Below are 22,394 nucleotides of genomic sequence, written 5' to 3'. Positions count from 1 at the left end.
CCTATTTTCCAGACTAACATGGCTATGGCTTTTGATTGTTTCTTTGTAGTAAGAGAGAATTAAGCACTGTCCCACAGGAGATTGACAAATGCTAGTTTTTATTCCTTTTTTAAGATCCAGATTTCTAACATGTTGGTATGAGTAAGCAAATATACAAAGTGTTGATAACCTTTTAAAAGAAACTTCTAAGTAGCATGCCACTTTGCTTTCACATGAAAAGCTTAATTGAGTGATATCATTGTACTACGGAAATAGTTTTTTATAATTAGTGCAAGGGGGGTTTCTTTTACACGAAAGACAGTACTGTATGTGTATGCTGTCTCTTGCAGTACTGCTTGTGCATTGGTTAAATGCAGTGCAGTTAATATCAGGTTTTTGTTCTGTTAGTGCCATGTTGGGATTTATACAACTGAGAACTGCAAATACTGATAGCAATTGCTATATGAGTGGTATCGGGAAATAACTTGCAGAAAAAGGCAGAACATAAGTGAGAATCAGGATCTCAGGTTGATTATTTACTCTAGAGTCTGCCCTTGCCCGTTCCGGACTCCCCTGCGTAAAGCAAATACTGTGCGTGCTCAAGCCCCATTTAACCAAATGGGACTCATGCATGTGGTGGTGGTGCGGGCGCGCCAGAGGTGCGTGCCCCATTAATCACAGTGGGATGCACCACTCCTTGCGTCCTGCACACTACCGTGCAGCTTTCAGCATATGCTGAAAACCGCGTATAGTGCACCTGTGTATAACGCAGGCACACTGTATTATCACTCTAGTTAGGTTGGTTGAATCCAATGACATAGCCATGTTAGTCTGGAAAATCAGTATGCAAAGGGATCTTGAGGTAGCAAGTGCCTTTGTCCCCCAGTGACCATCGTTAATACTGTACTTGCCACCTCATCTCTATACCCACAAGGTTTTGAATTTAAATTTATATTCTCACACACAACTGACCCGTATAGGTCTATCTCTGGATTCTTCTGCATCTGAGGAAGTAGGATCAAGTCTATGAAAGCTCATTCTGCCACCTTCTTTCTTTCAGTTATTCTCAAAGGTGTTAATGAGATCCCTTTGCATTCTAGTTAAGCCTGTTGTCCTAAATCTTGCAGAATTCTCATGTTCGTAGAACAGAAAGAAACTGTACATTTCAAGGAACAGAGTCAAAATTCTCTTCTAGATGGATTACTCTTACTGTGGTTGCTTACAAGTACATAAGACTCAAAGCTCTGTTTATATTATACGCTGAATGAATGATCCTATGTTTGTACAACAGGCATGATTTGCATATTTCGAGACATATTACTGAATTTTATTGGTTAGTGGAAAACTGGTGATGTTTATATTTATAACTAAAATTGATTGAAATAGCTTGGACTTCTGTGGTTGTGTGCATCTGGCATGCTCCCTGAACTGGTATATGTAACATTAGAAGGGCTGAACTTTAAATCAGCTTCCAGTAAAATAGCTCTGTTACTTGCATTGAAGCCAGAACAGCAGGGTCTTGTGGCACATTAAAGACAAACAACTATGTGTAGGCAAGGGTCTCCTTTGAATGCAACCATGGTGTTGAATTGGCAGAAGCAAATGCTTGATCACTTTGGGGAGATGTCTGATCTGTCTGGATTCAGCTTGATGTGAAGTGCTAGATAGTAATTAAGAAAAAAAGTCATTTATGACCACACATATCCCTGGTTCACAGCAACCTGTCTCAAGGAGGAGATGTTACAACATTATTTCTGACTAAAGATACTTTTTCAACAGGTTATATCTCCTACTGCATTATTTTTGGCTGCAAAAGTGGAAGAACAGCCACGAAAGCTCGAACATGTTATCAAAGTAGCACATGCCTGCCTTCATCATCAAGAACCACTGCTGGACACAAAGAGTGATGTATGTACTGCTGGCTCTAATCTTAATATAACCTGATAAATCACAGTCTAGGCTTTAGAAGATTGTTTCTTTTTCTTTTCCACTTACCATAACTCCCTATTCAGGAGCTGTGTTAACTTTTAATAACTGGCAAAATACTGTAATGTGTGTTGCTGTATATTGATCCTTCCCATTATAGGTTTCCTTACATGTTTTAAATACACATATAATGTAATTCTGCTGGTTAGTAAAAATTTATTAAGACATACTGTCAATAGTCCAGTGTAATGGTTGACTTCAAACTAGGTTTCTTTATTTGTGGCTTTCTTAATGAAAGAAGTGTTTCCCCTTTTTTTTAAAAAAACATACATTTTATTGACAGAATCATAGTATTTACATATACATAGATTCATCTAATATCTACTAAATTTACTCGATTCAATTATATTTTTAACCACAATAAAACCTTTCTTGAACATATCACTTACATATTTCTAACTACAATAGCTCCATCACCTATCTTCCCTTAGTCTTCTTTCTCTTTTATTTACAGAAGTGTTTCTGCTAAGGGAAACACTTTGGTTTGTTTGGGTTTTTTTAGTCTTGTACCCAGTTCTTTTCTGTTACTTTTCACCATTTCTTTTGAGTTCTTACTCCATATAAATATTGGGGCTTTTTAACATAGTTAGAACACATACCATATTCTTTTTAAGCAGTAAGGGAAACAGAAGAAATTTGACGTTGAAACACATGAGACCATCAACCACACCTTATCTCTACATTTAGAGGTGGGAAATGTCTGGGCAGCCCTAATGGTGATTTGTATTTTAGTTCCAGCAGCTGCAATGAGAGTTTCATGTAAAAGTGTGAATTTTAGGTGAATGTTCTTACAGAAACAAACACTGAAGAAGAAAAACACACAGCTGAATTATACCTTTGGCTCCTGCCACTACAATTTCTATCTGCCTTGGTGATTATATTGTGTACTTCAAAGTAAGCATTGTTGTCTTAACAAGATTGTTGGTGTAGCATTTAGCACTTGCCAGCTGTATTGGGAGAAAGGTGGGAAATAATAATAATAATAATAATAATAATAATAATAATAGCAGCAGCAGCAGCAGCTAAGTTACTTCATTAAGGTTTCAGCATTTTCCTCTATTTTAGGCATACCTTCAACAGGCCCAAGAGCTGGTTATATTTGAAACAATAATGCTTCAAACTTTAGGTAAGCATAGTAAATCTGTCTGATGGCTTCTTTATGCTTTTTCATAACCACCTCCATTTTCTCATTATAGTGTTGTTGCATTAATGGAATGCCTATGCATTTATCATGGCAAATCTAGGCTTCTTATTTTAACTTGATGTATTCTAATCTAGTCACATTCTTGGGAGTAATTGTACATTTAGCAGTATATTATTCGCTGCATGCTAAGATTTTAAATATTGATTGTTGATATCTTTAACTTATTTTAATAGTCTGTACTGAGAATACTGAATTAGGCACCTAAAGAAAATATTAGGGACCAGATGCTTCTTGAGTATATGCATAATTTGTGAAATAACACATTTAATTTTTCAGGGTTTGAGATTACCATTGAGCATCCACACACAGATGTTGTGAAATGTACGCAGTTAGTAAGAGGTCAGTAACAACCTAGCTGACTCTTCCTACGTCTCTGTAGGAAGGTGGTGGTATAATTAATTCTGTTTCTAGATTATCATTTCTACTGTGAGTAAATCACTAGTCTATCTTACTGGGTTTTATTTTAATCTGTTTATTTTGTGTGTGTCTTTTTTCTGTATGCATGACAAAAGCTTATCCTCCAAGTATTTATTTTTATAGAGTATACATACAATATCAGTTTTTCCAGTTCTTTTTCTTTTAGAGCCTTAATTGCCTTCAGTTTGGACTCTTGGCTATCTGATGGCGTTTTAAACAATTGAAAAAGATTTGATTTGTGTATGGCTTAAATACCGTGTCTTGTGTCAGAATCTCATTGTAAACTGGGGTAAACTTAAATGCCCTTAAACATCACATGGAACATTTCTTGGGAAATGTGTATATAGTGGTACTTTAGAAGTTCATTTTGAAGTGATAATATTTAAATTAGAAACTATTAACAAGAAAGTAGTAATCTGCCTAAATACTCAAAATGCACCAGATCCTATCTGATCTTGGAAGCTAAGCAGGGTTAATATTTGGTTAATACTTGGACAGGTCATTGTCAATAAATAGGTGTTGTAGGATATATTTCAGAGGAAGGAACTGGCAAAACCGCCTCTGTGTTACTTGCCTAGGAAAACCCTATGAAATTCATGGGGTTGTCATACATTGACAGGAGACTTGAAGGCACACACATACATCTTCACATCATCTGTAACAAATTTTGTATCCTGGATTTCTAAAATTCTGTATCTTTTATATTTTAATATTTGAAACTTTTATAATACTTTGATGAACAAGCAGTATTGTAAAGGGCCTCATCTATAGACTTACAAGCCTTAGGTTACAATTAAGTTGTGGATCTATGCATTCAATCAGTATAGAAGGTGTTTCTGTGATTAACTTTCTTTGGAACAGTCTTTTAAAATAACATTTTTATTATTAAACATGAACACAATCACAATTTTTTCATAAACATGTCTAAAATACAACGAACAATAGTAAAACAAGCTAAACTGGGAAGAGAAAATCAAAGCTTTTCACACAGCCACTTTATTTTAAGGCTTTAGATTCTGAGGTATTGTGGGCTCTATTGAAAGGCTCTACTGCTGTGGCAAAACTTTTCAAAAAGTGTCATAACTAGGCTGTCTGTGTGCTTATCAGTATTTAGTGACTTCTTTCCTTTGGTTGAAAGTGATGGTTTAAGTCTATGGCAAGAAGGTAAATACATTAAAGTAATTGTTCATAGCTGGCCTTAAAGAGAACTATTTGTTTCATTTTATATAGTGCAGTTTCTTATAAAGAAATCTACACAAACTAATGACCCAAAGGAAAGTTTTAGCCACCTTCCTGCTTTTGCATGCATGGGTTAAAGAAGCTTTTAAAGGTCTCATTTCAGATTTTTTGAAAATCACTCTCCTACAGAATTACCTTTTCATTTAGGAGAGAGTAGTTTGGTTTTTTATTTCTGCCTGAACTGAGTGTAAAATATCAGGTGAGGAAGAGATGTGATGCGACGGCTGTTTTTTTAGTGGCCAGCAACATGTTTCAGTTGGCCAAATAGGCACACTTTTGTCCAAATTGGGAAGAATGGTTCACAACAGGGCTTTGCTGCTGGAAGTTGATATTTACTCTCATAGCACTATCAGTGTTTAATATGAGTTAAGAATTGTGTCTATGAATTAATTCATCTAGAGTATGTGGAAAAATACCTGTAACCAGCCTAAACAGCAATGCAGCACAATGTTGGGGGAAGCTAAAACAGCCTTGGCATTAATTCCTTAATAACAGTGCAACTCTGCACTTTTAAATTCAGAAGTGAGTACATTGGGCCTTTAGTATCTGCTAGGATTTGGTTCCAGGACACACACGCTCCCATGAATACCAAAATCTGTAGATGCTCAAGTTCCATTAGATGCAAAGGCATAGTGAATTGGTGTCCCTAATATATAATGACAAAATCAAGGTTTGCTTTTTGAGATTTTTTTTAAAAGATACTTTAAAGGTACAAATGATTGAATCCGTGGATACGGAGGGCTGACTCTACTGTTAGGTTCATTGGGGCTTAGATTCATTGCAGTCCTAAATAAAGTTAACCAGGAAAGAAAACCACTGCTTTCCAAGAAGGAATCTGAAATAATGGTGTCATATGCAGTGACTTTTATATTCAGTCTCAAAATATACAGAAGAGAGTAAAATGAAGAGAATTATTTGCCAAGAAATTAGTGATAACTGTACTTAGTTGCTATTCAGTTTATTGGGACTTTATTGGCTTGATAGTACCTGATGCAAAAGCTGTCTTGTAGAAGTTGCTTGATCTTCTAATAGCAGTGTTGAATCATTAAGAATTACCAGAATGCAGTTGTGATATCCATAGGGAGGGAGATGTTTGACCCTATCTAGAACATGCTAAAAGCCACTCGTCCAGGTGGATGTTCTACTCACTGGCAGGATTTTTGTCTTGTCTCAATCAAGGCTCAGATTATTGTTCTGATTTTGAAAAGAATTGCTGGTGAAAAGTCAGAGCCTTGCAGGTGTCGGATGAAAAAGAGATAAAGGTGTGATACTGGTGATACACCAAATCTCTGTTTTAACTTTTTAGCAGTTTCATGTAGATGGCTAACAACATAGAAGGGACAATAGTGTCCTGTAGTTCCTCAAACCATGGCTGTAAAGAAGACCAAGGACTAGTTCACCAACAGCACCTTTCCTATTCAGAAGGAATGTTTGATGGCACCAAAACTGCCAGATTTTTACAAGCAGAAATGCTGAAAATAGCTGTCCTATGGGAGGGTTGTTTTTTTTCATCTAGGAAAAGAAATATCCTGAAATATCAAATGGGCCATATTTGATATTCCCGTTTATCCTGTCTATCAACAGTGGTTTTAACAGGTTAACCAGGACACTTTCTGAAACCTTGCTGAAATAGAGTTAACCATTATAACTTGGCTGCTTCCACTCTCGTCTTTATAGTTATAAAATCATTTTTGTTCTGCATCTTCTCTCTAAATAATGCCAGCATAGTGCCAACCTTAAATCAAGTTTTAATCATGGTTTAATAAACATAGGTTTAGACTGCAAATTTGTTCCATCCTTAAATCTGCACTATCTTTATGTGTTCCTGTTTCATATTCTGAACTTTGTACATTTTCTCCGGCAAAGCAAAGCTAATTAGCCATTGCCCTTTGCTTTTTTTGTATTTTGTATTTTTTTGTATTCTGTAGTGCAATGCCTGTGTTTATGTCTTATCTGCCTCTACTGGTTTGCATTATTTGTGACATAGCACAAACAGGATCATAGTTGAATTGTTATGCTCTGTCTGTGCAGATGATTTTATTCAGTTGGATATGCCAAAAGCATGTATTCACTCTTCATCATTGTAAGATTTAAATAATGAAAGGCTGCATGCACACTGCAGAAATAGTCCAGTCAGACACCACTTTAAATGCCATGGCTCAGTGCCATGGAATTCTGGGAATTGTAGTTTTGTGAAACAAACAACTGACTTTTTGTAATGATAATTAGTAATTTCACATAAACAGCATTTTAATTTGAAAAATTATCAATTACTAACATTCAATTCCCTTGTTTCTTTTTCTTACAGCAAGCAAGGATTTGGCACAGACATCATATTTCATGGCTACCAACAGGTTGTTATCCTGAACCTCTTTGTTGCACTGTTGTAGCACACTATAGCTTCCTTTACTGCAGGGCCCCCTGTCTGTGTCTAACCCTTGTTGCAGCAGGCGACTGGGCCATCTACTGTGGTGGTACCTTCCTGTCTGCAGTGCGGTGTATTGTACAAGGGCACGATGGCACAAAGGGGTTAAATGCACAATGTGAAGTGTAGTGATGCTTTCTGGTGACATTTTCTCGATTGTGAGTGCATAAGTCTAAAATTGGTAGCCTGAATAGCAGCTAAAGATTACAGAGAGATAAACTTAACGTAGAAATCCGAGCATCTTGGTAAGTATAAAGCTGTTTCTAGTTTATACTTGTAGTTAATGGCAATTTTTTCTTAATGAAAATAATATTAGCATTTGTTTTTTTTAATGAAATAAAAACATTAGTTGTAAAAACTGGTTAGACATCAGAACTGGCCTATCCTGTATATGCTTTACAGAAGCTGGCTAGTTCTATAATGTATTTGTTTTATAAAAACAAAAAAAAACTCCATTGTTGTCCCTGATTTGGAGTTTTAAATAAAAATAGGCAAGTGAAGTGATTGTAAGACTATCGCAGTGAGAAGAGATTTTAACTCTGTTTTGGGGGGTAAAAGTAGATTAAGCTTAATAAATATTTCAACTGACCATTCTAGTCTTGAGAAGAGCACTAAAGCAGAAGGCAGAAGAGGGGTTCACCTAATTAGTTCCTGTACATCAAAGATTGAAATGGAAGGTTGAAGAGGGGAGAGCCTTCCAGATAAAGAATAATGGGGGGAAATTATAGCAAGGGAATGTGTAGGATAGTAGACATGAACTAGCGATTCAGTGTAACCATTGAGCTAGTTGAATAAAAGAAAAAGCTGGAGCAATATGCTCCTGGAGGTCACATTAAATTCAAATTAAGTAGATGGATATAACTTTAGAATTAGAAGGAGAAGAGGAGAAAAATGACTTTTGGAGAACTTCAAAACAGTGGCAAATAATTTGGGAAGCGATGGAAGTTAGTGGGGAAGAGATGGGAAATAATTCTTCTTACACTTATGTTTGGAAAATTTGGGATGATAAATTAGGAACTAAATGCAACATTATTTTTGCTTTCACTATGAAGGACAGATAATGGTGTGAAGAAAAAGAATAAGTGAATGACTTTAAGCTCAAATGTAATATAAATATACATATAATAAGAAATACTACCAGGAATGAACACAGCAGAGATCTTTCAAATAAGATATTAATTTTTCAAAGCAACACTAAAACACAAATTGACATAGTTCTGTTGGTGTCAACTAAGTATTTTTACCCGATGGTAGCTAATATGTACAGGTTGGACTGGAAGAGGTAGCCTTTGTTTCCTCCCTGTTTTTTGCCTTGCACATTAATTTCAATCGTAAGACCAAAAAATCTATAAGGATTTATTTTGGCAAGTATATTTTTGTCTCTGAAGTCTAATGCTCTGGATTTTTAAAATATTGAGTTGCACTTATTAAATATTGGATAAAATACTGAACTTCTAAACTCAACAGGAGATGTGAATTATTCTAAATGAATGACTTATTTTGTTAGTATAAAGTCAAAAAGTTACAAATTTGGGGTGGAAGTTTACAGTTTATTAGCTTTTGCTTTAAAGACTTTGTTGATAAGGGCTTTCTCCCTCTGTTTTTTGCTCTTTTTCATGTTTGGGATTCATTCCATTATGAAACATTTCCGACCACAGTCTGCATCTTACTACATTTTGTCTTCAGTACAAGCCGACTGTGATAGCATGTGTATGTATACATTTAGCTTGCAAGTGGTCCAACTGGGAGATCCCTGTATCAACTGATGGAAAACATTGGTGGGAATATGTAGATCCTTCTGTTACCTTGGAGTTGCTTGATGGTAAGTAGTATCACCTTTGCTTTATTCTGCTTAAAACTGTGTTTTTGTTCTGATTCACCTAAAAGGCTAATTGAGCAAGTGCTTGTTGCCTTCAGATTTCTATAGGCTATATTTTTAACATTTCAGCATGCCAGATCTTGACTATTGGGTTTTTTTTCTCTTTAGAAAGTTACAACTTTGTTCCAATGGCTGCTTCAGATATTTTATCCTTATGTTTCTTATATGTTTTATTGTACACAATATCGATATGATCCCTTTTGTTAGAATTAGTGTGTAAAATTATCTTGCGTTCCTTGTATTTTGATATAACCAGCAGTTAATAAAACATGTTTGTAACATTTCATTGACTAAAGATTTAGTCAAAATTGGGCATAACCTTTTGCTGAAAGTTTTTAATATAATTTGCCCTAACTATTTTTCATTTCTTTTTCTTTCACAGAGCTAACACATGAATTTCTTCAGATATTGGAGAAAACTCCTAGCAGGCTAAAGAGGATTCGAAATTGGAGGGTAAGATGTTTTTCTCATAAATAAAATGGCTGGAACATTACTTAACCATCTGCTGATTTGTTCATGGATTTCTTGCAAGTTAGTATCCTGCTGTAGGTCACTTGTTAAAATGAGATTTTGAGCTCCAATAACTTACCTGATTTACTTTTTTTAATGTTATAGGTTAATTTAAAATGTTATTAGGTTACTAGGTTAATATTAAATGGTTACTCTACTAGGTTAATATTCAATGGAAGCAAGTTAGATGCAATACTTCAGATCCAGTGCTGCCCTTTTGGAAATATAAAGAAGCATGATCCAACAGAAGCTGGTGGAATGGAGAAGGGTTTTTCCACTCTACCCCACCCACCCTAGTAGTTGCAAAGAGTTCCCCAACCCTCATAAGCTGATTTTTAGTAGAACAGGAGAAGGAAAGAATCAGCAAAAATAACTTTTCCTATTCCCTGTAGCAGGAAGTAATGTGGTGTTGTACTAATGGAAATAGTTGCAAAAGTCTCATGTGGAGTTGCCTTATTGGAAATTGGGTCCAACACAATCTTTTTATTTGAACCAGCTGTTTTTGAGCTAAGTTTTCCTTGTCAAAGCTCAAGGGTACTCTCTGCAGAAAATTAAAGACCTTTCTGCGTCAATAGGCCCATTCCATCTAAACTGCACTGGGTAATTTTTTGTGGTGGTGGATGGTTCTGTATGTAGGTGTGTTTTTAATACTTTATGTTTTAACTGGTTTTAATTTTTTATTGTATTTTGTGACTTTCTAACTATGTTTTAACCTGTTCTAAGCCACCTTGAGTCCTGAACTGGGGAAAGAGGGAGGAGGTGATGAAGATGATTCTCATGTTAAATAATCAGTGAATTAGATTGAGAATAGCCAGTGTCACAAGATGAAAGGGAAATAACTAAAGTTCACTTCACACTTTGTACGGTGGGAAGTCTCTGCTGCATCTCAAGTTCCTTCCATAAGTAGAAGAAGCCCTTCCATTTGTAGAATGTCCAGTCTGGCTCTAAGCCACTGCTTAGAGCAAAATCTCTTACTACACTTGTTGTTTTATTTTGGGACTGAGTGGCTTCTTTGTGCCTTGCACTTGTAGACTCTGTGCTGAAGAGTATGTTCTAAATTTAATAATTTGCTCTTGTTTAGGCTACTCAGGCTGCTAAGAAACCTAAAGGAGATGGTCAGACATCTGAAAATTCTCTTCTTGGCTCATCTTTGGTTCAGAATTCCATGTTGGTAGATGCAGTTGCTGGTGTTTCTGCAAGTGCGAGTTTTCAAAAACAGTCAACATCTACATTTCCTGCCCCAGTTCCTCTGAACTCAGGAAGTGTTTCTGTTCAGGACAGTCAAGAAAATTTGGCAATACTAGCAGCAGGAATGCCAAGTACCTCATATACTTTATCCACACACCAAGAATGGCCTCAGCACCAAGAACAACCAAGGACAGAACAGTTGTATGCCCAGAAACAGGAGGCGTCGCTGCCCGGCAGTCAATTCAGCATAAATTTCCAGCCAGGAACATCATTGCAGTTACATTCGGGGTTACATCACAGAGCTGAAAAACTCTCTGAGCATTCTACTTCACACAAACCAGGAAACAAACACCATGGGCATATTGCCCCTGCCCCTGTAATAATGCCTCAGAAAATGACACTGGATAAATACAGAGAGAAAAGGAAACTAGAAACACTTGAACTGGATGTAAGAGAACACTATATCGGAACAGAACAGCCATTCAAAAAGCACCAGACCCAAGCAACATGTAGTGGTTCTGTAACATCCCCTATTAAAATGAAAATTCCCATTGCAAATGCAGAAAGGCCTGAAAAACACATGCCTGACAAAAAGGAGAAGAGTGGGTCGCTAAAACTGCGGATACCCATTCCGCCCACAGAAAAGAACTCATGTAAGGAAGATCTGAAAATGAAGATCAAGGTTTCTTCCTCAGAGAGACACAGCTCATCAGATGAGGGAAGTGGGAAAAGCAAGCACTCGAGTCCCCTTGTTAGCAAGGAAAAGCACAAGGAACATTCCACAAACCGCCATCATGGCACCAGTCATAAGCATTCCCATTCTCATACTGGTGGCAGTAGTAGTGGCAGCAGTAAACATAGTAGTGATGGATTAACACCAGCTGTTCTCAGGAGTCCTGTTGGCTTGAGCAGTGATGGCAATTCCTCTAGTTCCGGCTCTTCAAGAAAGAAGCTATACAGCAATGATGCTTCTCACAACCATCACTCCAAAATGAGCAAAAGTTCCAAAACTTCAGGTAGTTCATCTAGTTCTTCCTCTGTTAAGCAGTATGTATCCTCTCTCAACTCTGTTTTTAACCTTCCCTTACCCCCTCCTCCCCCTGTCGCATACCAGGTGGGCTACGGACATCTCAGCACCCTCGTGAAACTGGACAAGAACCCAGTGGAGAACGGTCCTGATGCCAGTCACGAGTACAGTTCAAACAGCCAGCATATGGACTACAAAGACACATTCGACATGCTGGATTCACTGTTAAGTGCCCAAGGAATGAATATGTAATCAGTTGTTGAGGTCCCTTTCTTCTTTTTTTTATTTAAGAATATTAGAATGGAGACCTTTGTAATATAAGAAGAGCAACCCCAGCAGTTGCTGCCCCACTTTATATAGATAAATATAGATATATAATATATGTAAGTGCTGCTTTATCCTTCACTCTGAAAAGAAGAGATATAGTAAATGAGCCTATCTGTCTCCACATATGATAGTGTTATAAATACTGTAATGACACGGAAGGTGCAAAAATCACAGTATTTCCACAACCACAGTTAAGAACAGTAGATTGAATGGCTGCTTCTAGCTGTATTGAATGCCTGATGCATTGACTATTTATAACTGAATATGCCAGCCACAATTTTTGTTGCGTAGTTTATGAATGAGTGTAATTTCTTTGTGTATTTATACTGTATGTATGATTTGCATGTTTCAAAGAAGGGATATGTAAAGTATGCTGACAATGTTTACAACAAAAAGTGGAGAGAAATGTACATACATTTTTGTATGTTTAGATATACCATAAATACTCAGGATTGGAGCTGCTTGTAAGTATAACCAATATACCTAATTTTCCCCATGAGTCAGAATCCCATCAGTAATCAAAAGTGGCATTTCATGTTAAATTATAGGCCTTTTGGGGAGCCACTTCTGAGAGCAGTTCACTGACTGAAGATTGTGCAACAGCTGGAAGGCTAGTCGGCCATGACACATACTTCCAGCAAGGCAATGGGAAAACTGCTCAGGCCTCCATTAGTTTATGTTTTGGTTCTTTTATTATTATTATTATTTTTACAAAAACCCAGTTGACTGCTGAAATATCAGTAGTTTTCACAAAGGGGAATGAAAATAAAGTCAATATAATCTTTTTGATGTGAAAGTGCATTTACATGTTTGGCTTGATGCAGTAATAGAGACACAGAACTGTTAATAATGGTTATATAGATTAACATGATTTAAGAACTGAAATGCGTAAACTTATATAGTGAAATTAGTAAGGGTTTTTTTAAACTTAAGTTATTAGTGAACAGGGATCACTGTTTTCCATTAGCATTTCATACAGACTGCCACGTTTTGAATCCCCCCTCCAAAAATGTGTGTTGTGAGTGAAATGCCTAAAAATTTCTTTTACAGGTGGAATACTATCTTTGCAATAAATGAGTACAATTGTTGATATCCCAATTTCTCCCTTATCTCAGACAATAAAATAATTGTCACGTATGCTACGTGAATTGTACTTGTGCTTGTAGTAACAAACTGGAGGCTGTTTTTCCGGATCTGAATAATCACTCTCCGATTAAACCACTAGTATACATTTTTATGGCTGTGTCATATTACTGTTTTCAGTCACCTGCCTTTTTTGAACAAATGACTGTTGTGAATATTGATGGGTTTTTGTTAAAAGCCAATGTTTCATTTTTAATAGCTGTGACCCTAAGTGCATGGAAATTATCTCGATATACACTCAGTACAGTAGCTAGAGTTACTTACTGGGAATCTAATGTTAAAAAATAAGTTATCCTCATGTCTTGAGGGGAAATCCATTATTTGGTACCAACTGTCCTTGCATATTTTATGCTCTAATTGGTTCTAAATATTTCAGATGTGCATCTGAAGTTTTAAGCCCTTTAGCTACACTTAAAGTGCTTTAGATAACTGTTGACCATGTATCCAGTTTGTAGTTACAATTTAATGTAACTACTGAATGCATCAATTACTATGTAATATTTAGTTACCAGTAATACAAAAGATTGTACTACATACTTGAATAAGTTTATTTGAACTATGGGTGTCTTTTTTTAACACTTGAACATGGACACTATGAATAATGTATCTTCATATTTTAATTAGTCCTTAGCCCTTCAGTCTGATTCATCCAAAACTGTTACTGCTTCACCCTTGTAATTTTCTACATTGAAAGAGTATTTCTTAAACCCTGTATTGTGAAACTCGATCCTGCATTGTTGCATTTTTAGCCTTTTTTAGACTCTCTTCTCTACCTCATCCATGCTATGAAATCCTGAAGAGCTTTTGCCATGTAGTGTAAGCAAGATTAAAATGTCTTATATTGTGATTCCCAGTAGGAAAGAAGATAAACCAGTAAATGTTTACGTTAAATAAAATTTATTTACAAAGCCTCATAGTATTTGCTTACAGCCTGTAGACTTGTTTTGGAATTCATTTACCCATTCTTTGAAGATAAAACAGACACAAGGTCTAAAACAGATATAGAACCTAATAATAAGGCTGCCCTTGCGTTTACTCCTGCAATATAAAAACAAGTTTGATTAGATTCTGTCTGATAACCTCACATTCAACAAATGACCGTAAGACTGGCTTCAAGTCTGACTTAGCTCCTGTGCTATGAGTGTGCAAGATACAGTCGGCCCTTCTTATACACAGATTTTTTATACACGGATTTAAGCATACACAGTTTGAAAATGTTCCAAAAAAGTATAAATTTACCTTGATGTTCCATTTTTTATTTGGGACATCATTTTGCTTTGTCATTATATGTAATGGGACTTGAGCATACACGGATTTTGTTATACACGGGGGATCTTGGAACCAAACCCCAGCGTATAACAAGGGTCCACTGTACTTCTGATTTAATTATCATTTTCATACAGTGCATCCACACTTCAGTGATAATCTGATTTGACACCACTTTAACTGCCATGCCTCAGTGCTATGGAACTCTAGGCATTGTAAAGCTCTGGTGCCACAACAAACTACAGTTCCCAGAAACCCATAGCATTGAGCCAGGGCAGTAAAAGTGGTGTCAAATCGGATTATTTCTGCATTGGGTGGAGCCCTGGTTGCATGTTTATAGGCAATGCCATGTTGAAAAGATATGTGTAATTGAGCAGCAATATTTTTTCTGACATTTAAACTTAATTTACTGCAGTACTCTAAAATGTTAATCAAATGTTGGATTAAATTAAGATAGTTGGAACTAACTAAATTTCCAAGTTCCTGCATGCCTGCCAAGGCATTCAGTTATGTTGTTGAACAAGGCACTTGAAGGATGCTGTGTCCAGCCCCTGGCGCTGTTGAGCTGTGGTGTGAAGAGGAGGAGCAGCAGGGACTACTACAGGGCCCTCTCACAACTGCTTGTTGTAGAATGGGGCTGGAGGCTGCTGCCTTAAGCACCTTGTTCACCTGCAGCGCAGAAAAAACATTTTTGGCTAGTACAGCTGCCTGGCTTTTAAGGTGGGTTTGGGGACATCAGTTATAGTAATAGTGCCATGATCATAAATGTGAATAGCACCATTTACGGGGTCATATATACCAAATAGGATGTGTTGAATGTGGGTGAAAGGGCTCTTTTCATTTATGAAAGTGACTCTGATCCTAGTGGTGAGGACAGAGTATTTTAGGTAGTTTCCCCTTGCACCTCCAGTGCCATGGCCCACGCCTGATTTGAGCAATTTTTTGTGTTAAATTGCAGATCAGCAAATAATTGCCTTATTCTTTCCCACTGGCAGGAGTATCTACTTAATAGAATTCTACATCAAATTCTTGTTTCTGTTTCGTAACTTAGTCTGCAACCTGTCATAAAAATACCATGGCCAGATTTCTACCCCCTGTAAAAATCACATGGTTTAAAAATTAGGTGTCAACTTGTATCAAATCTGATGTTGCTCTGGCATTGGAGCGTGTTACAAGTCCTCCCCCTCCTGCTGTAGTCCTGAATGCTGTCTGAAAATATTTCAGACTTCCAGAGCAAGTTTTTGGTATGCACAACAGCATGTCTTTCCAGTTCTACTGATGAAAGCAGTTATATCAGCAAATGTCCCCCTAGGATTCTGGCCTGAACCAGAAATATTTAAAGATCACTGCTGCTAAGGAAATGGTGAATAATCTGGAGAAAATATTCCATGACAATATTGAAAAGATCTAAAGTAGTGAAGATTCAAATACCTTCATGCCTAATAGATACACTGAGTGGTGCATAAGTATTCCATGGTAATGCAACATACTGACATCCAATCTTTTTAGTAGTTTGTAATTTGAAATAGCTTGATATGTATTTGGGGATATGTATATCCTGCTTCAAATGATATATTAGGTTTGCTAAAATAGCAGTATTTTTGGCTGTAGTAGATTTTTTTGAGTAGTTGAATGCCCAAAGTGTTATATAAAAAACTTTTAGATCAAGATACATCTATGTATTTGAATAGACAGCCATGAAGGGCTTGGCTTTGTTAGACTTTACTACAGCTCCTGCTGCTTTCAGCTGTTAATGCAGAATTCCACATTTTGTTCATAAACATGTTCAAATTATGTCTTTTACTATTTAAAAAAACCCTGGTAGTTAAAGAATGAATATTCTGTTCTAAGTGTGAACTGAATGAAGCTTATTTCATATAATGATAGAGTGAGAAGAAAAGACTGAGATTGTGGAAGTATAAGGAAATTTAAAAGTAAAAGGAAAGTTCTGCTGAGAACACATTCAGATGTGGAGTAATGTGAAATTACATAGATCCATTAAGGTACCATTCTGTGTACATAGTAAGACACTTCATTGTGAACAGCCATTAATAAAGTTTCCCTTTTGCTATAGCTTGCTGGTAAGGGCTACCATATTGACCATTGAAGGCAATCAGATATGCATTTGGGTTCTGGCAATCTCCATGTTTATGCATCTGCTTTAAGCCTTAGTAGATTTTTGTATGTATGATTTACATTTTACAAAAAATCGAAGTTGATCATCAGTATGATTTATGTACCATATACAGTGGTGAGAAAAGGTTTGTGAATCTCCTAGGGTTTTCACTTATTTCTAAATGAAACAGATTACCTGATTAAAGGAATGACACAAAAAATATCATGTTTTCAATATTTATTTCGCCTCAAGATTTCATTAACCAATACCTTTGTATAGAAAACTGCATGCTTTTAGATTCAGCACTTAATAACATGTTCTTGAGAGCTTTCCTAAAGCTCTACCAGAATATTTTGACAGGGTTTATGTGCAGACTTTTGAATATGTCATTTGAAAATATGGGATTTGTTCTTCTTCAGCCATTCTTTGGTAGATCTGTTTCTATGTTTAGAGTCATGTTGAATGACCCACTTTCTGTTCAGCTTCAGCTCCTGGATGGATATTGTACTGAAAAATCTGACTTGCTGCAGAATTCATGGTTATGTCAGTGATGGCAAACCATCTAGGTCCTAAAGCAGCAAAGCAGTCCCAAACAATGAGGTCCCCACCACTCTTTTTTTATGGCTGAAAAGAGTTTCTTCTGTTTTCCACTCCATATTTGTGGTGGGTTTTAACCAGACAAAGCATTTCTCACTGCAACCAAAAAATTCTCCTCTTGTTAGTATAGCCTTGGGGACCATCTATTCGATCTTCAAACTTGAGATAGGCAGCAATGTTCTTTTTAAAGGGCAGTTACAGTCAGCCCTTCTTATACACTTGATTTTTTATACACGGATTCAAGCATCCACAGTTTGAAAATGTTCAAAAAAAGTATAAATTTCAAATATCAACCCTTGATTTTCTATTTTTTATAAGATACATCATTTTGCTATGTCATTATATTTAATGGGACTTAAGCATACATGGATTTTGTTATACATGTGGGATGTTGGAACCAAACCCCAGCGTATAACAAGGGCCCACTGTATTTCCTCCATTCTGTGCTCCCATGAATAAAATCACTGTATAGTCTTTCTCTGCCCACTGGGTCATGAAGACTCCCATCAGATAAAACAGCAATGGCCTTCAGATCCTTGAATATTACTCTAGGGTTTTTTTTTGGGGGGGGGGGTGTGACTTAGTAGAAGACACACTGGTCCTTGCAGAAATTTTTGGTAGGATGACCATTGCTGAGTGGAGTATTCAACTTGAACCTTCTGCATTTGTTGATTACCTGACAAAGTTTCTATTCCTTTTAGATGGTGGGTCCTCCCAAATTCACCCTTGGAGAGTTACCAGCACAGATCCAGCACTTAATTCAGTTAATTTCCTTTAATGGAGTTGATGCAACAAATGTTTCCCTTACAACTCTTATGTATTCATCACATATTTTACACAATGTTTTACTTCACAAAGCACAAAATTGGTTAATATAAACGATTGGATAGTTATGAACGGATTTGGATTGATTCATGTAGGCTTTCACTGTAAAACTGACATTGCCATAATTATCATCAGATTTCACAAACTCTTTCTCACCAATGTAAAAAAAAAAGAACATTTTGCTTCCCAGATAACTTTTAACAGAAAAAATGAGTTCCCTGGGTGGTGTCACTTCGTGTCTTCTAGGAGTAAATCATTCAAAAAGCAACAGTGTAGGACATGAATAAAGATAAAGTTTGGTATGTTTATCTTGGAAGCCTTTCCCACCTCTATTGTCGGCTACTGCTTTCTCCCCTGGAAGCTAATCCCCTAAACAAAGAAACTAGGCTAGGCTGCACAGTGAAGGAAACCCCTAACCTTGACTGACTCCTACGGGTCATTTTTCCCAATGGAAAACTCCTGCTACACAAAGATATTAAGCTGACATGAAGCCATGCTCTTGACACAGGATTCTGACACCCAATTGTTACTTGACGTTTTCTATTTTGCTAATTTAAATTCATGTTTTACAAGCATGTGATGTTATGGAAATCTGAAATTAAATCACAGAAAATTAGAGCTGGCAAAGTTGCTTCTGGAAAGTAAGAATTCCATTAAACATTTTGGAAAACCTATCATTAATACACTATAGAGAGCAATTAACCCTGTTTTGTCTACAAGTCCATCATGGTACAGACACTAGCCCATGTGAATTTTACAATTAACAAATAAACCGTTCATTTCACATAAAATATTCTAGTTGTTACGTGACCCTGAAAGTTGGTATATGAAAATAGTTGTGCTGCTATGAAAGGAGTTGCCATATGGACTTGGAAATATAAAGGATATGTTAAGGAAGTCCATATTCCATAATATTCCTGTTAATAGAATCTATGTCCTACATTATCTAAAATTGCAGGTATGCTTTCATTGGGATGAGACTTCTGTATTTTTTTCTCTCTCAGAGCAGTGTGATTATGAGAGAGATTGCCAAGAAATTAAAAGCATGGTCATTAAAAGCAATGAACCAGGTGTATGTTTTAGAGAAATAAAGCTTGGGCTGCAGCCATCTTTTCCTTCTCCCCCTCATCAGGCTCCTCCAGGAGTTTCTGGAAGCACAGAAGCTCAATTCCCTGTGTATCTTCAAAGAGAGAACTACACTGCTTGGAATAAAACATAGTAATAATAATTAAAAGGAGAAGAAAATGGCATTATTCACAGTTCTTTACTAGTTCTCAAATTTCTATGAATGCTATATAAAAATCCCACTTGCACTTCCACATAAATGGCAAGGGGGATGTTAACACATTAAAAGTAATGTCAAATGTGTTGTGTGTGTGTGTTTAGTATGCAAATGCCACGAAGAGCTGGATGCTGTGTCCTTTATAAATCTGGTTTGCCTGTCTTCTCAGCATGCCATATTGGAGAGGTAAGGAACTATGCAGAGCCTTGTCTCCAAATTTTCTGTTCCCAGTTCTCAGGAACTCATAATGCGAAAATCATTTTTGCAGCCATTAGGGTTGGAAATATAACTTTCACAGTTGGAAGCTGGAAAAATATCTAGTTACATCACCATCAGGTTTTTAGCAAACAAATCCATAAACTTGTAGTGGAGTGCTGTATTGGCAGAACAGATTAAATTCAACCCTACAGATTCCAAGTAATAGAATAATATTACCCACGGCCACATTTGCTTATTTTAGGAGAACTTGTATTAGCAAAATTATTGTATGAATGAGATCTGAAAAATACTTAAGCTTTTGGCATGCACTTAATGAACAATACATAATTAGGCCAAGCAGGGTTGGCTTTGGTTAGTACTTGGATAGGAGACCATCAACAAATACCAGGTGCTGTAGCCTATATTTCAGAGGAAGAAACAGATAAAACTACCTCTGAGAGTTCCCTATGAAATTCATGGGGTCTCCATAAGTATGCAAGCAACTTGAAGGCATATATATGTATGTGTATTTCTAAACTGAGAGTGTGTGACTTGCCTAAGGTTGCCCAATGGGTTTCAATGGCTGAGTTTGAACCCTGATCTCCAAAGTTATAGTCCGGCACTTGAACCATGCACCACACTGGCTCTACCCCTACTGTATCTGGCCAATTTAATTTTAGCACAGTCCAAACTTATCCAGAGACTGTAGAAAATTTATTTATTTATTTATTTATTTATTTCCTGCTCTTCAGTCAAAAGGCTATCAGAGTGGCTTATAGTTTGTTAATTAGACATTTCCCTGCCAATCAGTGCCAATGGGCACCTCCCTTTACTCTGAAAAGCAAAGCTTATTCAATAAATTGAGATGTCCATTCCTCACTAACCTAGTGAAAAATGTGTAAGCCATTTTAATTATTTCTCGACTGAGAAGGGTGAAAAGGTCACATTTTATGACTGAACATCCAAAATGCTAATAGTGTCGGGGTTTTTTTTTTAATTAACATCCACATTGCAGTATGAATTTTTGATGAGGTGGAACAGTTAAATAAAGTAAACACATTTTCCCATCTCTATACTGTAAATCAAAACTGGCAAATTTCATAAACAACAGCCCCAGGAGAATTGTATGCCTTTGTGTACTATATTGTTCCGTTTCAACTTGGCAATACTTTTTCAAGTAAGCCATGGCAAGCCACAAATGCAGAAGTCGGAATTTTGTTGCCCTCCTGATATTTTTGCACTGAAATCCTCAGCAGTCCTCACCACTGGCAATATTGTCTAGGGATGATGTGCGTTTCCACATACTTCCCATCCTTGCACTACAGCTTGGTTCTCATTCTTTGTTAACTAGGGCTTTTAATGACTATGGCCCCTGCAGTCAGAATGGAAATGAGTGTAATGTAGTGAATAGATGCATGTCCAGGGCTTACAAGAGACAACATAAAGCTATAGGAGTCTTTGATGGGTAATACATGATAGAAAAAAATGGATATTATATTTTATTTTATTTTAATATGGTATATGGTGAGCAAATAATCTATGTTCTAGCTGCAATTAATTATTTTGTCATCGTTACAGATTTTGCTACCATTAGTGCTTGCCTGTGTGGGCATTTTGGTACTCCAAAGACTAGGAACTGCCAGTGGCCTGGAAATGCAACTACATCAACTGGTGGTCCAGCGCTGGTTGAATCAGTTCTCAGTGAATGCAGTGGCAGGAGCAGTTCCAGTTGTTCTACACAAAAGGTGAGACAACAGCAGCTTCCTCCAAAGTAATCAGTCTCAGGAAGAATGGCTTCCGACAGAAGTATCCCACCTTGAACTAAGCAGAAAGGGGTTGAGAGAACATAAGGCCTATTAAGGAGTTACTTCTTGGTGTTGTGATTGTATCACTTGAAAGGCAGGTATGATGAAGGACTGTGAATTTGTTAGGGGATATATATTGAAACATTTTTGGTGTGGGGAAGAAAGAGATTAAACATGGGCCCGTTCCGCATGGGCATAATAGTACGGACTGGGTCCGTACTAGGGTTAGAAAGGACGCCCTAACCCTAGTACGCCCCTAACCCTAGTATGGATTGAGTCCGTACAAAATGGCGGCGTCCGTTCCACATGGGGGCCGCCATTACGACGTCACGAACGCGCCGCCTCCAAATGAGGCAGCGCGGACATGACGTTTTTGCGTTGCACGAGGGCGCATAGAGCACCCTTACTGCGGCACTAGAAGGAGCTCCGAAACAGAGCTCCTTCCGCGATTTGCGTCACTGCGCAAGGGAGAAAGGAGCCGAGCGGCCCCTTTCTCCTCCTCCCCGCCGCCACTGGTGTCCTTGGGGCCCCAGAGGCTGCTGTTCTGGCAGCTTAGGCCCCGATCCGGTGGGGAAAGGAGCACCTACAGGCTGCCCCAAAGGGACGGTCTGTAACGCGCCAAAGTTTACTTTGGTAGGGTGTGTGTGTGTGTGTGTGTGTGTGTGTTTATTTTATATTCTGCCTTTTTCTCAAAACTGGAAATCAGAGCTGCTCACAGAAAATCAAACTCCAGTACATGGGAGTCAGTGGGATGACATCAGGGGTATCTGTTTCAAGTAAGATTAAGTATTGCAAGGCTGTATTTCCAGGTACTGTATGTCCATATTTCCTCCCATTCATGATTCTTGAAATCCCTCCCACAGTTAGTTCTCTTTGCAAAATAAAAGTTATGGTGCCTTTCAGTACTTGAGTACGCTATAATTTAATTATAGTATCAAAACAGTTTTATACTTTTCCCACTGTAACAATTTTGGACAATCT

The 22,394-nt window shown here is 37.2% G+C and overlaps 1 protein-coding gene across 3 annotated transcripts in view; it reads left to right on the top strand.

Moving 5' to 3' along the window:
• CCNT2 (cyclin T2) overlaps positions 1-22,394 on the top strand; it is a 39,539-nt gene that overhangs the window by 5,580 nt on the left and 11,565 nt on the right. The window contains exons 3-10 of one of the 3 annotated variants that reach the window (XM_089520134.1): positions 1,759-1,887; positions 3,031-3,091; positions 3,446-3,508; positions 7,134-7,179; positions 8,909-9,072; positions 9,512-9,582; positions 10,721-11,843; positions 21,187-21,353. In XM_089520134.1, the coding sequence (XP_089376260.1) occupies positions 1,759-1,887; positions 3,031-3,091; positions 3,446-3,508; positions 7,134-7,179; positions 8,909-9,072; positions 9,512-9,582; positions 10,721-11,843; positions 21,187-21,353 (1,824 nt within the window). Of the gene's footprint in view, positions 1-1,758; positions 1,888-3,030; positions 3,092-3,445; positions 3,509-7,133; positions 7,180-8,908; positions 9,073-9,511; positions 9,583-10,720; positions 14,233-21,186; positions 21,354-22,394 lie in introns of those variants that run through there. The other 2 variants (XM_089520135.1, XM_089520133.1) reach the window with 2 other exon arrangements.

Source organism: Sceloporus occidentalis, unplaced genomic scaffold (assembly GCF_023333645.1).
Source record: "Sceloporus occidentalis isolate IW3139 unplaced genomic scaffold, rSceOcc1.0.p SCAF_4, whole genome shotgun sequence".
Taxonomy (NCBI): Eukaryota; Metazoa; Chordata; class Lepidosauria; order Squamata; family Phrynosomatidae; genus Sceloporus; species Sceloporus occidentalis.
Note: the sequence above shows the minus strand (reverse complement) of the source record. Positions and strands in the feature narration are given on the sequence as shown.